Source organism: Salvelinus alpinus, chromosome 1, assembly GCF_045679555.1.
Source record: "Salvelinus alpinus chromosome 1, SLU_Salpinus.1, whole genome shotgun sequence".
NCBI classification, from domain to species: domain Eukaryota; kingdom Metazoa; phylum Chordata; class Actinopteri; order Salmoniformes; family Salmonidae; genus Salvelinus; species Salvelinus alpinus.
In genome coordinates, this window is record NC_092086.1 from 41,354,605 (window position 1) to 41,371,983 (window position 17,379).

Genomic DNA, 17,379 nt, shown 5'->3' on the forward strand with positions numbered 1-17,379 from the left:
CCACAACAAATTGGAATTCATAACATATCATATATTTTGCAAATTCGTAACATATTGTACATTTAGCAATTTATAACATATCATTCAAATTGTAATTCGGAACTTATAATACGAAATTGATGATGGACATCCACAAACTAATACATACCATACGAAACTTAACATATCATACTAAATGGAGTGTGAGGTATTTATGTACAGAATCATATGAAATGCTCTGAGACCAGTTTGGGAAGTAGTATAGTGATCCATTTTACAACCACCGATCAAAAACATATCAGATGGCATTGACCTAGAAAGAATGCACTTTTAAACCTTACAGCATGCGCAACTGCCTGTAGCCAAAACAGATCATAAATGCCTCCCACTGCATCCCTGCAATAATTGTAAACCAGAGAGTAATGTTATTTCATCTCCAAGCCACCTCGGGCAATTTATTTACCTACAGTTATTGCGACTTCAGAAGCCAATTAAAGGAGAGGTAGGGAGGAAGCCTGAGCGTTGGAGGGCAGAGTCCAGCCCAGCCCACTTCAAGTAGAGTCCTGCACCAGTCTATTTTCTCTTATCACCATCTGTCACGTCTGATCATCAGTCAGAGCGTACTGTATTCAACGCAAGACAACTGCGCTAAATAAGAACACGTTCTCAGGCAAAGTGAAACTTTTAAAAGGTAGGTCTTTGTAGTTATATTTGTGCAATAGCCTACTTATATTTGTACGGGGTATTCTTCGGATTTAAAGATATTTTAATGATACTTGTTTGGTATTTATATATTCAACAGATATTATGGTGTTTTAGACAGTTGATCGAAATTCTATAATTTGATGGCATATAAAAACTAGGCTAAAGCAAGGACAGGTTTATTTGTCTTATATTTGAGAAATTCAGCAATGTTGTGGAAAATCCAGATATTTACCTTCACAATTTTGATACAAGCCTGTAGCCTATACTTGCCCACTGATAAGTTGATGAAAACAACAGATTTCAGTGTTGTCTTGTTATTTTTCTGAAATAATAAAAAACTTGAATAACTAATAATTGTTTAAAAAACGTAACTTAATTCATACATTTGCATACCCAGTCCATAATAATTTTGAAGTAGTGTTTTATCATATGCTATGTTTCAAACAGATAGGCAACAGTGCCTCAAATACAATTTAATACAATTGTATTTGCACATGCTTGTAAACAACAGGTGTAGACTAACACTAAAATGCTTACAGACGGGTCCTTTTCCAAAAATGCAGAGTTAAAGATTTAAAAAATAAAAATAAAAATAGTGGGACAAGGAATAAATACACAGTGCACAACGAATAACAATAACGAGTGAAAATAACATGGCTATACAGGGAGTACCTGTACGGAGTTGATTTGCAGGGGTACGAGGTAATTGACGTAGCTGTGTATATATAGGTATGGGTAAAGTGACTGGACAACAGGATAGATAATAGACAGTAAATAGACAGTAGCGTGTGTGTGTGTGTGTGTGTGTGTGTGTGTGTGTGTGTGTGTGTGTGTGTGTGTGTGTGTGTGTGTGTGTGTGTGTGTGTGTGTGTGTGTGTGTGTGTGTGTGTGTGTGTGTGTGTGTGTGTGTGTGTGTGTGTGTGTGTGTGTGTGTGTGTGTGTGTGTGTGAGAGAGAGAGAGAGAGAGAGAGAGAGAGAGTGTGTGTGTGGCGTCAGTATGCATGTGTGTGCGTTTTATGTGTGTGGACATATGTATTGTGTGTGTGTGTGTGTTTTGAGGTGTTAGTGTAAGTATGTGTGATTGTAGAGTCCAGTGTGTGTGTGTATAGAGTCAGTGCAGGAGATTTAGTGCATACAAAAAGTGTTTGTGTGTGTGTTGGGGTGTCAGTGTAAGTATATGTGTATATGTGAGTGTGCCTACATTTCTGTTCATGTGTGCATCGAGAAAATGAATCAAAGTTGACAGGCAGAATGACAGTTTTGCCCCCCAAAATAAAACTGAGCTGGAAGACAAAGATAAATATGCTAAAGATGAATATGAATTAGTGACATAATAGGCCAAGTTTCTCCAGGACAAAACACTAATATTGGGAATTCTGTTATTATGTCTTTTTAATGGCGCCTTAGCTTGGTAATTTCTCATTTGTAAGGCACCTGTGGAGTAAAGTCTTTGCTAGTTTCATACTCAAAAACATTCTATTAGAATTTGAATGAAGACAGGTACTGTTAATTACAAGATTAATGAGGAATGTACGCCCCTCCCCCTTTTCTTTACATGTGTGTGTTGTTACAGATAAATAGGCTATTATACTGTATTTCAATACTGTTATTTTGTTTCCAGGTTTCTTGCTTGTCTGAGCCATCCAGTGGATTGTCCAGGCATTGCACAGTTTTGGATAATGCTATCACATTGAACATTCTTATTACCATCCATTCTAATACTAAATACAAAAAACTGGACTGAACTATCTGTCAGAAACGACATTCAAAGATAGATTTCCTAAGGAATGTACATTCCCCACTTCCAACATATTGAATTATGGACTGCTTAAGAACTATGTGACGCAGAGTGGAAAGCATCTTGTCAGCTAAAAAGAAAGCAACATTCCCAGAATACCAATGGAAGCATCGCATGCCGCTTACGCTGCTGTTGCTGCCCCCACTGTGGTTCCCATGACCCCCTCGGCAGGGTACCTGCTCCGGATGTTCCACGAGTACCAGAGCAATGCTGTCATCAGAGAACACTACAACTACACAGGCAAACTGAAGGAGAACAAGTACAAGGATGGACTAAAGCCAGAGGCCATAGCCTTCCTGCTGATCTGCTTGCTCATAGTGCTGGAGAATGCTGTGGTGCTGTCAGCTATCTGGAGGAATAAAAAATTCCATCTGCCCATGTACTATCTGTTAGGCAGCCTAACACTCTCAGACCTGCTAGCAGGCTTCACCTACATGGTGAACATTGTGACTTCAGGGGCCAACACGTTAAATATGACCCCTGTGCTGTGGTTCCTGAGAGAGGGGGGGGTCTTCATAACGCTGGCCGCCTCCGTCATCAGCCTCCTGGCCATCGCCATTGAGCGCCACGTCACCATGGTGAGGATGAAGCCCTACCAGGGGGCCAAGCGAGGCCGGATGTTTGCCCTGATCGGGGCCAGCTGGGTTCTGTCAGTGTTCCTGGGGGTGCTGCCCGTCCTGGGCTGGAACTGTATGGGCCGTCTGGACCAGTGCTCCACCGTCCTGCCGCTCTTTGCCAAAAGCTACATCCTCTTCTTCATCACCGTGTTCACCGCTGTGCTGCTGGCCATCGTGGTGCTTTATGTGCGCATTTTCCACACTGTCAAGTCCAACACAAAGCACCTGGGCTCTGGCCCGCAGCGCAAAGGCCTGGCCCGCAAGTCCCAGAAGTACATGGCCCTGCTGAAGACTGTCACCATCGTGCTGGGCGTCTTCATCGTCTGCTGGCTGCCTCTCTTCATCCTCCTCCTGCTGGACTTCTGCTGCCCGGCACGGAGCTGCCAGGTGCTCTTCAAGGCGGACTACTTCCTGGGCATCGCCATGTTCAACTCTCTCCTCAATCCCATCATCTATACACTGACCAGTAAGGACATGAGGAGGGCCATCCTGAGGCTGCTGTGTCGACGCTGCCTCCTCACCAAGGATGGCCAGGTGAAGAAGATAGGTGTGCCCTTCCTAGAGTGCAGTACCAGTAAGACTGAGGCGCCCTCCCATAGGCTGGAGGGCCTGGAGATCACAGTCTCCTCTGCCAACTTCACCCCTTCCACTATTAAAGCCATCTACCCCAGGATGTCAAAGACATGACTTGTCCATGACGGCCCAATGTGACTCAGCAGTAATAATGGATAATTGTCCAATTACAGTAAGAGCAGAGTTCTGGATACCCCCTTGACTGGACCACTCTTCGGCACCATCTTACAGCTGTGAGACTACTACATGTTACGTATGGGTTGTAAATGGAACTACAAGCAAGGAGGAAGTAATACTCTTCCTCTCACCTCAATGGTAGAGAACGTCAGCGGAACCCACCATTGTCATATGTTTTGCCTTCCTCCGCTGGTCTGGCATTTTCTTCCTAGACAGATAAGCTGGAGGTTTCCACTTAAAGACAGGTCGGTCTATTGTTAGGAAGTCAAACCTCAGTCAGTGTTAGAGAAATAAATACCTTGTTGGTTTTTACTCTTCGGCGCGAAGCATTAAACGGATTAATATGCTGTTCTCATACTGTGAAATTCCTTTTCTCGTATGCTGAGATACAGTATATATTTCATACGTTAACAATCTTCCATAATCCAAACTGCAGAATAGAAAAACCCTCCTGAAGGAATGGATTCATGTTTGTAGCAGTATTTTGAATTCACCATTTACCGGTAGTTAAAGAGAACCACTCAACCAGCAGCTGTGAAATTAACGTTATTCATGTATTTTTATTATACAAACATTGAAAACACATTCAGTAGATATTATTTTGAGTCATATACATAATTAAAGTATACATTTGAGTCATGCTAGGGCTCATCCTTATATCCCCTCTAGAGAAAATACATAATACAAACATAATGACATGTAGTTAAAACATGAAGCATCCACACCCAAAACTGCTGCCAGAACCATGTCATTTTTGTCATCTGATCTCACGTCAGCTGGAATTCTGGGTAGAGGTTCCCAGACCAACATTAGAGGCTTGGTGGCTTAGAAACACAGATAATTTCACGTTGATGCCTCTTCTGGTTTGCACATCTTTGGAGGTCTCTAAAACACACGTAGCAGCAGACATGATTGAGAGCAATTAAAAGGACAGATTAGGCTTATTGACGGCTCTGGTTTTGTGGACTCAAAGTATGGAAATCATACTGAACACAGCCTGTTCACAAAAACAATAGCCTTCAGAACTTTCCTGTACAAGCTGGAGAATATCCCTCTCATGCAATGAAGTGTTATGTCTATCTTCTGTAAACAGTGGTTAATTAATAGAAATTTGTCAAAAACAAACCACAAATGCTTGGGGTTCCATGTATGAAGTTCCATTGTGACAGCAGTGATGTTTGAAAGCAAGCAATTCAAATCTTTCACATTGTATATAAATGTACAAATGAAAAAAAAGAATTTATCTTACTGTACTATACGGTATATTGTGTAAATAAAATGAACTATAGTTTCTGTATTTTGAACTAAACTTAATTTATGAGGCCACTGCCAATGTTTTATATGTACATTCAAACGATAAATAAATGTATGTAAACAACATCTCCAAAAACAGTATTTTTGAACATTGTTTTGCAGAATAAACATCCATACAAATAACATTTATTCTAGTTATTTCCTCTCACCAAATCTTTGTGAAGCCAGAGGCCTCATGTGTGAGAATATGAAAGTGCTAGTGTCAATGTGGTGAGAGCGATGTTTCAGATCTTTCACAGGAAGCTTACACTTCCATCATCCACCAGCTATAAAAGGCTTTGACCTATAGTCACCACATACCATATACTTCAACACTGAAAAGTGCATAAACACTGATAAGCATATGTCAACTTAATTAATTTGAGAAGATGGAACAGTCTACAAAATATACATATACACCAAGGTGTAGTTTCCCACGATAGAGCAGAGACAGATGCCAAAGAAACAATGTACTGTATATCACAATAAAATGTAAATGTCTGATTGATGCTGAAGTAAACACACAAGCACACAAACCCCCAACATGACCCACAGTGCACCAAATCCATACCACAAGCAACCACCCAAGAAGAAGGCATGCGCTTGTGGTAACACAGAGAGAAGGCAGCAGTCATTGGGGACAATAGACTTGACGCCCCGTTTCCAGTAAGATTATCAACAAGAAACCACCAGCTGACGAGGTTACACGAGTTGAGATCCAAACGAAACCTGTCCCCCGCCCTGTACCAAATCAACTACTCACCACATGCTACACTGGCAGAAACCTACCTAAGCATCGGCAATAAAATTACTCATTTACAAAACGTGTGGGACGTGCAATGAAGAGTAATGGTAAGATTTGCATAAATTGTGTGTGAGCAAAAAACTGCCCTTTTCCATTCAAAACTAGAAACAAGTCCTCTCAACCATAAATGGTTGAACTCACTTTGTCAACTTGGACTTTTGCAAGTGGGTCAAGTTTGGGCTGGCCACAAATTTAATAAATACAGTTTCTCTAAAATGAAATCTCCACAATAACTCATGTCAGGCTTTCTGCCCTGCCAATTATTTTATCCCTTGGGCTTTTAGGCTAACAGATGTTCATTAGGAAAATTCAATGGGTTGACAACTAATAACAGCAACACATTATTACTGCAGCAGTTACAATTATCTTTTTATTCAACCAAAATCTCAGAAACACTAGCCAATTGCGCATCCTCCTTGCTTTAGACATGGAAAGCCTATGGAGGAATAGCATTTACCATGAATAACAGTTACCATTCCAGAAACTCTCAAACTTTGCAAATTATTCTTTTTTATTGCTGCAATGCAGTACAGAATACTGTCTGTTGCATAAGCACACCTTCAAATTGGACATTTATTGCATTAAAAAGGTGAGCAGCACCCAACTTTTCAATACAGTAATTTCAGTACTGTATCAAAAAGCAGTGGGCTTGCAATGACACCTATTGGGAGAAAATAGCATTTATAAAAATCATATTGACTATGGTGAAAGTAGATACAAATAAAAGCTAGGGTTATAGGTTACTACCCAAATAAGTATTCTAGGAAATGTGATGTTTAGAAAAACTGCTTTATTCAATATAACAAAATGTCATGGAAGGCAATACCAACAATAGGAATACAATCTTAGTTTAAAACAAATGTATTACAACACACAACACAAACACAACAGACAATCCAACTACAGGACAAACAACTACTGGACAGATATGGCAACTTTACTTTGATCTCTTCTACCATTTAGTGCTGACAAAGTTCCACAGCTCATCACTGACTGAACACCGAGACCGCACAGAGGTGTCTATGTTGATTGGCGTGGCCAGGTCAGCTCCATAGTGAACTGAAAGGGATTAAAGTACACTCAAACTTTAGTTAAACGCAACCAAAACCCACATCAGCCAGCCATTAAACAAGAATTCCACATTTGTGACTCTGTGATGGAAAAACAGTTATGCAGTGACAAATACCTCCTCTCAGAATGTGTGGCTCCGTGTCATACTCCCACTTGATCTTGGTCACCTTGTGGTACAACTGGGCCACGTATCTGCAGAATGAACAGTTTGTCAAGTTGCACCATGCTGTTCATGATGTGAGATCAATGCTCACCGACTATCATGGTTTAGTGTGGTGGGCTCGTGTGGTGTTGGGAGTGATTATTTCAGTATGCTGTTAGTCCTACTCACATGGCTGATGGGATGACCTCTGTAGTGTCATCATCAACCTCCTGCTGCAGGGTCTGCAGCTCCTGATCCGAGTCACGCAGACTCTCCAGCTCCCTCTGCAGGAACCTGAGGAACAGGTCAAAGAAACCAACACGGGGAGAATCTCAATTGGTGCTGTTCGACTCCTCGTTTCCTCAACTCCATCCTCTACTACTCCTCAACTCCAACCTCTCCTTGCCTGATTTTGAAAAAGGTCAAAGGTAATTGAGGAGCGGAGTTGAGGAAACAAATGCGCTTGTATTAAATAAGAATCCTTGTCCACTAGTATGTCATCAGGCAAATTACGTTTACAGGGGTGGAGTCCCAAAATAAGTGTAACGTGATAAAAACATTTAGGTAGTATATCAAATCTATGTAGTTTTTTTATTTTATATATATATATTTTTTTAATGTGTGCATGGATTTCTCTTTCGCGAAAACAGCTGATTTAAAGGTGTTGTTGCATATTTTAACACACTTCAGCGCTAGTCACCGGGAGGATCCTTTGCATACTCACTGTATGGCATATAAACTGAAATCTCAAAATACTTTCAACAATGGATGGCAGCCTGGTCAGCCTGCAGCAATGGACAAGTTCAAGGTAGAATGTGACTGCTCCCTATATGTATTATCTGGGCAACACAGCATTCATGTGCACTTTTGAGAGCACCAGTTGCAGTACATTTAGAACTTGTTCTGTGTAGAGACAGAGCATGACTGGGTGAAGGATACTGTAGTTCTGAGTCCATGTTCTGGCTCCTTGCTGTACACTGCTGCAGCTCCTGCTCCAGGCTGTCCAGTTCCCGCTCTGCCTGGATCTTCTGCCCCTCCATGTCCAGCAGTTTCTGGCTCGCCTCATCCTCACACTGAACTACACCTGACGACAATGGCGATCAAGATTAGGCTATATATCTTGAAGGCATGGAAAGAAAGTAAGTTATCATATGATAGGATCTACAAGTTAATTATTTTTCCTTACCGTTTAACACCAGTGTGATGGTTTTCTTCGTGTCCAAGTGTCGCTCAAAGAAAGACTGCTGTTTTTCTCTCACTTTTCTTAATTCATCGTCAGCTTTGCTGCTTTTCAGTATTTTGACCATCGACTCTCCCGTGTCCATAACGTCCTGAAGCATGGTGACACGTCTTTTCTGTGGAATATTTTAGTAGAAATAGATAATAAATGACTGCCTGTTCTAGAGCAGACTAGCTACAAAAATTGTTTGCTGCCTACGGTCAACAAAATCAAATGCTATGTCTAACTAACGTTAGCTGCAGAGGCTCTTGTTTGAAAACAGCAGTCAACTTTAATGCCCAGACCCTCTGACAGCTACTGTTACTAACATCTTAATTAGATACGTTTAGAAAGTTGTACAACAAGCATTAACTTGCCGTGTTTTGCCGAATGTAAACAGTTCACTGACAGTTTTGGTTCACTTCAGTCGTTTCCGTAATTCAAAGTTGTCCTGCGAACGCGCGCACTTACATGAGGTGCCAGCGAAAGTGCCTGACAGAATTTTTGATTCTAAACAAAAAACTAAATTACAGGACAAATGTAAAGTATTTATTCACATACACAATAAGTAGATGCCTACAATTGAAAATATCAAATAGAAAGCGCCAAAAATATCCAGCGTTGTGATTGGCTAGATACACATGGGGGTGACGATGTCATGAGATTGTGTAAAATAAATCGTGCAATGGAACCTGATGGACCCACGGAGTTTAATTTTCGTTAGACGAACAATGTAAGGCAGTGGTTCCCAACCTTTTTCGATTACTGTGCCACCAACTGAATTTTGCACTGCCCGGAATACCCCCTCGTGTGCATTTGACCAGTAAGCCTATGGTCTATTCTCAAATACCCCGTGGATAGGCCAAGCACCCCTGGTTGGGAACCAATGATTAATAGTATACATACTCTCTTCGATGGAACTGCGGTTGTGCGGTGAGATAGGTAGGCTCACTGTACCTCCAGAGGTTATTTCTGGACAAAATGTGTACATTTTAGGGAACCATTTTCCAAGAGTTGTTCAAGCTGATCTGAGTTTTCAGGAATAAAATACAAAATATACAATTCTAAGCGGCCCCCAGAAAAATAGCAGGAATGGCAACTATCAGTGCCAATGCTATTGTAAGCTCATTCAACTTTGATTTATTAGGAACCATACTGTTCTCTGGTCCATTTATATTGTGCAGTTTGTCACTTTACCAACCATTCTCCGCAAACCACAAAAATATAAGGGGAAATAAATCATGATGGTGCTGTTCTCTCCCTCACTCCTTGATCCGTTGCTTCTCAGTCTTCTCTTGAGCCTTTCGTTTCTGCCTGCCAAGCTGCCTGAAGTGCAGTCTCTTGGGATTCAGTCCATAGGCCTTCAGTCTCTGTCCGCTGAACTCTCGCCCACCCATTTTCACCCTGAAGGGCCCCTTCCCCGACATGAGGCGGCTTCCTGGGTGCCTGTTTTTCTTCTTGGGCAATTTTGGCCTTTCAGTCCTTGTGTTGGCAGTCTCCTGAGTGGTAGCAACTGTTTCCTGCTCCAGTTTCAACTTCTTGGATTTGGGTACCAGGAACTCCTCTTCCTGGTCTCCTGCCTCTCTCAGTGCCTGGACTACCATCCCCTCACCAGAGTCCAATGCAGAGCTTTCCTGACTGGGTCCAGCCTCATCATCATCCTCCAGATCCTTGTCATCCTTCTCTGCATTCTTCATCCTGTCTCTTCTCTTCTTACCCACTTTGGTCTTGCCCTCTGCTTTGTCCTCCCTGCAAGGAAATATGTGCACAAATTGGTCAATGATGATAATTCAGTTTTCTGGCAGAATATGTTCTCTAAATCTGCATATGGTAGAATACTCACTCAGCATAGAAAGAGTTCAAGACTTCTATCTTTTTCTTCACATTTTGTCCTTTGATTTTGTAGTTCTGCAAATCACTCATCTCTTCCTTGTCAGACCTGAAAAAGAGATTGAAGAAAAAAATAGAAAAGGAAAAATCTGAAAGGCCATTTTCCCCATTAGTAGCTGATTAGTAAATGCCTACTGTTTTGAGACCAGGTTCAGTACCTGAACATGCAGGTCTTCTTTAGCGAGGCCCAGCGGTTCAGCTCTTTCTCATCTGCTCCCAGGATCTGAGGGAAGAACAAGTTACTTTCTGTAATAGTAACATATTCATACAGCCACTTTAAACATAGATGCTAAATCCACAGAAATGACTTTAAACCTAATTTGTGCAGATAAGGCTCCAAGCAAGTTGATAACTCAGTGCATACAAGCATTTCTCTTTCTATCATTCTGTCTCCTCATACTCGTCTGCTCAGAGAGAAGATTAACTGAAGTCATGCCCTGGTCAGAGCCGTCCCCGGAGGGTGGCAATACCAGGTCAGCCACATCTCAGCTCATCAGTGCAGGACTCAGGGTCTGTACAGTACAACACTATAGCACAACCCAGGGTTGGGGGGGTCAATTATATTTCAATTCCAGACAACTAAAAAAGTTAACCAAACTCCAATATTTTCTAATTGAAAAGCATGGGAAAGAATTTGAATTTTAGTGTACTTCCTGAATTGACCCCAACCCTGAGACAACCTAGTAGGAACTAGAGCTCCCAGTCTCACCTCGTCAGTGGACAAGCCAAAGTCATTGGCCAGGACTTGCCTGTAGCGAAACCTGCAGGGGATATCGTCTATGATGTCCTCATAGTCCAGCTTATAGTACTCGTCCAGGTACTGCTCAAAGGACTTCTCCTCTGAAACACATATAAAGGATGGATGCATGAAAGAGCATTCAGTCTCAATATCTATAGTACATCGAACAGAATCTAAAAGGTTATGGAAAATAACCCAAGATTCATGGCGCTGAACCTCCTGAGACTTACGGGGGTCAAACACAGGCTTGTTTTGGGTAATGACCTCAGCAAAATGAGACTTCTTTCTCTTCTTTCCCATCAGCGGAGCATCCACCTTCATCTTCTCCTTTTTCTTCTGCTTCTTGGAGGTGCTTGGCTGACTGGGATCATAGTCTGCATCCATCTGGTCAAGTGAGAGTTCAGATGAGTGAGTCACATACAATCTCAAAGGCCTGACTATCTCCAACATCAACGAGACCTTTATTTCTGACTAGCCTCCACTAAACGTGTTTCTGAAGGTCTGCAGGCAATGCTGAAGTGATGATCGTATTAGAGGAACTCACAATAAAATCTGGATCTTCACAGTTTGGCTGGTCATACTCTTCTCCTTCATGCTCCTCTTCTTCACCACCATATTCCTTTTCTCCACCCTCTCCTGTCCATGTGTCCCAGTTCCAGTGTTCTGCAGGACAGAGAAAGCTACCTTATTACAATGCCACCGATTCTAAAGTATTCAATTCTACTTGAGATAATAAAATCAGCAACGAGGGACTTACCACCCTCTAGCTCTTCAACTTCAAACTGGGGCTTCTCCCCCCCGTCCTCTCCATAATATTCATCACCAAAGAATTTCTGGAAAAAGAAAAAAATACAGGGAGAGACAATAAGAGGAGTGTCTTTTTATTTACAATCTGTTTCTCTTCTTGAGGCGTGTGAGTGGTCACCTGCATGAGCTGGTCATGCTGCTGGGGGTCAAAGTCTCCCTCCAGGTCCACCTGACTGAAGGCCAGCTGCTCGTTGCCTGTCAGCTCCTGCAGCCGCCGCAGCTTCTGCATGATCTCATTACGCTTCAGGTTCTTCAGCTGCTTCAGCTGCTCATGCTTCTGCTCCTTCTCCTGCATGGGCCAGAAGAGTGACAGGTCGGTTCGATGGGAGAGTGAGAGAAATGAGGAAGGGATGGAGTGATGTATAAGATTAACTAAAAGAGAGTCTACTGACCCTTTTCTTCCTATCCTTCACTTCCTCCCTTTTGAGCTTCCTGCGCTCGTCTTTGGAGCGGACAGAGGTGGCAATGGTACGGGGGTAAGTCTTGATCTGTAAGGAACAATAGGCAACTATATGAGACCAATATACATACACTACACCATACAAACAGACATGTGCATGTAGAGACAGACGGGAAAGTCCACCTTCTGGGCATCAGGCTCCTCAAAGCGGAAGTTGTAGTGTCTTTCAAAGTCCTCCTGGCGCTCCAAGAATGACTCCCCATCCTCTTCTGAGTCCTCCACGTCATCATTCACCACCTCGTCATAGCTGGGAATCCTGCACACAGCCATGTCAGATTAGTACACAGTCAGAGTGGTGCTGAGCACTGCTCTACGATTACAATTGAAAGCATACATGGACAAAACATATGTGTAGACACATAAAATAACTTGTGTAAATAACTGTTACCTGTCCACGTCATCTTTCTCCATGTAGCCCTTATTCAGGACAAAATCCCTAAGGAAACACTCCTCCTCATCCAGCTCTGGGTCGTTCCAATAGTCCCTCAGGTATTTCTGTCTCAACACACAGCACATATTTCAGTCACAGCAGGTCATTACATATCGCTCTCTTGCCCTCTATTCCAACAGTTTCTCCATCACTCACCATGTCCTGCACCTCTTCTAGGCCCCCCAGCTCTGCCTGGCCTTTCAGCCAGTCCACATAATCCTCTTCCTCTTTATCCTGTTGGGTAGAAATATAACAGGTTAGAGGAATAGAATGTTTCTCTCTGCAGTGCTTTATACTGTAAGATAAGACAAAGTCAGGCACCAGTTCCCACTGACCTTCTCTTCCTGTGTTTTGCTCCTCCTCTTCAGCAGCTGAAAGTCCTCTTCACTGCCTTCCTCATCACTGTCCTGTATGAATTTACGGAAGCTGGTGGAAGCATGACACAGTGTTTATGTTCCAGAGACAGTTATAAAAGACAGAAAACAAGAGTGTATTTATAAGTGTAAATACACCATGTTCTTTAGGGCAAAGGACAGTGATTATGAGAGAATTTAACCCTTACCTCTCTTTCAATTCTCTCTGCTCCTGGATGTAACTTGGAGATGCAGCTCTCTGTCAAAGAAAGCAAAGGTAAACAATACATGACTTCTCATGACATACCTCCATGTAAATGTGTCATTACATACAATGTATCATAACATGCCTCTCTCCTCTTTGCAGCCTCTTCATCATCACTCTCCTCGTCATCATCATCCTCATATTTACTGGGAACGAGACAAATTGTTATTGTCAAACCATTTGCCCCAAAATGAGATACAAAGATATGCACAGTAGGAACACTGCAGCTCACTCACCCTCCCCTTTCCAAGATAACTTTTCGCTCATAGTCTTTCAGATACATTGGCTTCTCTGTGGTTTTCTTTGAAGTTGAAGGCTGGGCATCATCCCCAATGGATGCATCTGATTAAGAATGAAAAGTTAGGTGGTGAAAGACACCTCTTAAACAAACAAGCAACACAGAATCAAAGTGTCATACTGTAATCAGTTGCAGCAACAACAACAATACCTTCCACTGTGTAGAACGTTGCATCAGTCTGATAGATCTTAGGATCTTTCTTCTTCAGCAGAGACAATGTTCTGTAGAAGTCCCTTTCAACTTTGGGGTCAAGTTCCTAAGAAGACACACATTAGTCTGCATTGAAATTACAAATATACAGGTCAAGGACACAAAGGTAGGGCCAAAAACACTGACAAACGATAAACAGAACACCATGGCAGTGTTGGCATTGTGAACTTGAAACTATATAGCTAGCCAAATTTATATACAGTAATAGTACTTACCACCTCGCTATCATCATCTGACTCTGAACCAGACTCACTCTCGTCAGCTTGGTCGCCATATTTGTCTTTCACTGAAATAAAGCAATAATGAACATGACAAGCCATTCAATGTGTTGCAAGCATTCCGCCAGGAAAACAAGTCAGAACTAAATTGCTATCTAGCTCGACATGCTAGCTACCTAGTTATAACCAAAAATGTAATGATGGCTAAGTTAACTTCTGATCGTATTATTATGTAAGTTAAATAAATTACAGAATAAGATTAATTTCAAGTGAGAATGGGATCAAAAGTTAGCAAGCAAGTTGAAAAGGATAACTTTAGCTAACATGAGCTAAACGGCTGGCTTGCTAGCTAACAAGCTTGGGAAGTCACACTTACGCCTTTGTAACTCTTCTTTTTGTCTATATTTGTCATATTTCTCTGCAAACTTTGAATTAATCTTGAAATCCGAATTGCCTGACATGATTACTTGTGAACTGGATAATATTTATCGGGAAAATAATTCAGTGAAATCTGTTCATGATGCTAACATCCACATGTATAGAACTACCACGTGGTTTCCTGAGAGGAGGGTCAGCAGTGTTGCTTTTTCGGGTAAGTTGCTAGAGGCAGGTTGATTTGTTGCTAAAAGTTGCTAAATGACGTTGTGATGTCATTCTGTGATAACGTAAAACTGCGTCATTACGTAGAATACACTAACGTTACTCAAATTGATTTGACATTTTGTTCAGGTACAGACTCCCACTCTTTTCTGTACTTCTGGCTGTACAATTTTGATTTAGACATGTTGATTGATGTTGTAAGTTCTGTTCAAGATCAAACATTCGTGACCAACTATATTCATTGGGTTTGGCTTGTCGAACCCGTACTACTGCTGCTGCAGTCAGCCAACAATGATTTGCTACGGGCTGAGCGCCTGCTGCTGACGTCACTCACAATGCACTTTTGCAGCCAGGCAGGTGTGTTGTAACTGAGTGTGTGACAGAGAAAATAATTTGTGTCATTTAGAGTTAATATGAAATACAACCTATCTATATGGAAACATATTAACCATACTCTCTCATTTTAAGTAAACATTACAGAAGAGATAAATGGTGAGGCCATCCTTATGTTTTTTTGTGTACATTGAATATTTGCCAATATTCTATGCAGAGGTTGGACGTATTCACTTTTCCCAGAAGGGGAAGCAGTGGGCGGAGGGTGGAAATAGGCCAGGGAAGGACACTGGTTCCTTCTGAAACCTGTTGATGTTTTGTCCATTGTTTACCTATATATCACGACTCACATTTTTAGGAGAGCCCTCTCGCGTAATGATGACATGATACAGTGTCATTCTACACATCAGAAAGCTTTGATTTGTAGTTTTGCTTCCAGTTAAATTATTCATCCCATCTTGATCTATTTTATTCAGATGAAGACAATCTTCATCTAATTTTTAACTCCAATTTATGCCAGGTCAGGTGAGAAACTCCTGAGCCACAGGGTAGGCTATTATAAAAGGATACATAAATTACACCAGTTTGGTGCTTTTTGAGATGTGTAACTTGGTAAAAACAAAAATTGAATTCACTTCATTTTAACATTCTGCGATAAAGAGCACATGTTCAACTTAATAAAAAACTAGTTTTCACAACTCAAGAGGTTCAAAAACTAAATTACTACAGTAAGTGTCACGGAGTCCAGAATAAAGTTACAGGGTTGAAGTTTTCATCTTAAATTAGCCATACATCCCCTTGTGACAGGGGAAAAGGAAGCTTGCTGTGTGCCACAGGCAGGTGCAATTGAACACAAGCGTCAGAAAATAAATAAAATTGTTAAAACATTTCTAGCTTGTTTATCCATGGGTAACAGGGTTGACGTGTTATGATGCTGGTGAAAGTCATAGAGGGTGCACTGAGGGACATGTCAAAATACTGAATTTTGTCTTCATTTATATAAAAAATCTGATTTATTGAATTATCTATGTGGTCTATATTAAAGAGCACTTCATTAAATATAACAAGCTTTAAAAAATGTAACATAGGTGCACACTTTCTACTTAAAACATCAAAGGGATGCAAAAAGGCACTCATTTCGTGACACGACAGTTAAATTGCTGTCCCTTGGCTATCACCTCAGACCTCAAATAAACACCTTCCTCCTCTCTGAATCCCACTGCAGCCGCACTCCCTAGAGCTCTTCAATACCTGGTCAACTATTCAAGACATGAGGTGAATGAAGCTACTTAAAGTCATTAATCATTATCTCAGGCACTATTATTTGCTTTAGGTGGGATGTGTTATTATTTGACAGACTCGTTTGACAGTGGTGATAAGCTACATAGATTGGCAAAGAATTGCAATGTAAACGTCACTGATAATTTATTGTGGGGCCCAGGGAGATGAAGACATGACTCAGAGTAGCTATGTACAAAGAGCAAACAGCAAAGAGAACATGGGTGATAATTGATGCCATGTAAAACCATATTTTTGTTTGAAAGGATTTGAGTAAAGCCCAATTCAGAGAGGTCAGAGCCACAGGAATGTTGAGGTGACAAACAGAATATACTGAGATAATTTGGGCATAGGCCTAACTCGTCCAACTAGACAAAAACAGAACATTATATTGATGAAGTATAAAAAGGAATAGTTGTCTCGATAATTGCAATTGAAAACAGGGTGAGTAAACTGGTGTCTTTGACCTGTTCTTTCTGAGTCAGACAACACAAAAACATTAGATAGCTACAGAGTAGATTAGCATTGTATCTCCTCTAAACTACACTGATGATATAAACTGTTTATTACACCAATCTGTTTGAATACCAGTATAAAGAATACTGCCCATATTGATAGTTTGTTACAGTTTTACACTCTGCTGTACCTCTAATAAACTCCAGCTCCAGTTCAGCTGTACTGAACGCATGTTGTTATGTTAATGATTAAGGACAACCCAAGGTTCTTTGCTTCAAAAATGCCTCATGCCAACAAAAACAACCAGTCTAGGACACTGTGTTAGGAAATGAAGTCATATTCCGGGGAGCAGTTATTTGTTTGGATGAATGTCACAAGTAAAGTAATCAAACAAAAGGAGGCCAAATCTCCAGTTGAATAAGTGTCCTAGTTACTGACAGCTGGTTAACATTGTTCAGCCAGTGATCCAAACCCAGCATCTACTTTATCTTTAATTGTGTGCAGTATTGTTCTACTGTAACATGATAATCTAGTGTCCAATGTCAGTTAGCACCCATGACAGTCTAATAAGGATGGGGATTCTCCTCATTTTCCACAATGGCAGCCAGAGTCACAACTTGAATGGAATGGAGATGTATGTGTGTTTGTATGTTTTTTATGTAT

At 41.3% G+C, this 17,379-nt stretch overlaps 3 protein-coding genes and 1 non-coding gene across 5 annotated transcripts; 1 reads left to right on the plus strand and 3 right to left on the minus strand.

The window, feature by feature from the left end:
• Positions 1 to 539: 539 nt before the first annotated feature.
• On the plus strand, positions 540 to 5,239 carry LOC139576144 (sphingosine 1-phosphate receptor 1-like). The gene is made up of 2 exons (XM_071401879.1): positions 540 to 670; positions 2,306 to 5,239. Exon 2 carries the CDS (start codon positions 2,584 to 2,586, stop codon positions 3,784 to 3,786), a length of 1,203 nt encoding a protein of 400 aa, XP_071257980.1. The 5' UTR covers positions 540 to 670; positions 2,306 to 2,583; the 3' UTR covers positions 3,787 to 5,239.
• Positions 5,240 to 6,720: 1,481 nt separating this feature from the next.
• Positions 6,721 to 8,921, minus strand: LOC139576153 (kinetochore protein Spc24-like). 2 transcript variants are annotated; one of them, XM_071401889.1, is made up of 6 exons: positions 8,757 to 8,921; positions 8,347 to 8,515; positions 8,100 to 8,238; positions 7,350 to 7,454; positions 7,134 to 7,210; positions 6,721 to 7,006 (listed from the first exon to the last, which is right to left on the minus strand). In XM_071401889.1, the coding sequence occupies exons 2-6, from the start codon at positions 8,498 to 8,500 to the stop codon at positions 6,900 to 6,902; spliced, it is 582 nt and encodes a 193-aa protein (XP_071257990.1). In that variant the 5' UTR covers positions 8,501 to 8,515; positions 8,757 to 8,921; the 3' UTR covers positions 6,721 to 6,899. The 2 variants fall into 2 exon arrangements, with proteins under 2 accessions (XP_071257990.1, XP_071257998.1); XM_071401897.1 differs by having other exon boundaries at positions 8,100 to 8,244.
• On the minus strand, positions 8,915 to 14,638 carry LOC139576139 (protein KRI1 homolog). Its single transcript, XM_071401864.1, has 19 exons — positions 14,426 to 14,638; positions 14,047 to 14,117; positions 13,772 to 13,877; positions 13,560 to 13,665; positions 13,409 to 13,469; positions 13,268 to 13,317; positions 13,041 to 13,131; positions 12,862 to 12,939; positions 12,664 to 12,770; positions 12,399 to 12,531; positions 12,208 to 12,303; positions 11,934 to 12,104; positions 11,766 to 11,841; positions 11,553 to 11,671; positions 11,239 to 11,392; positions 10,979 to 11,109; positions 10,428 to 10,492; positions 10,223 to 10,318; positions 8,915 to 10,128 (listed from the first exon to the last, which is right to left on the minus strand). Exons 1-19 carry the CDS (start codon positions 14,508 to 14,510, stop codon positions 9,642 to 9,644), a joined length of 2,283 nt encoding a protein of 760 aa, XP_071257965.1. The 5' UTR covers positions 14,511 to 14,638; the 3' UTR covers positions 8,915 to 9,641.
• On the minus strand, positions 10,674 to 10,771 carry LOC139540264 (Z30 small nucleolar RNA). The gene has a single exon (XR_011668142.1). It is a non-coding gene; the product is annotated as a Z30 small nucleolar RNA (small nucleolar RNA).
• Positions 14,639 to 17,379: the final 2,741 nt, after the last annotated feature.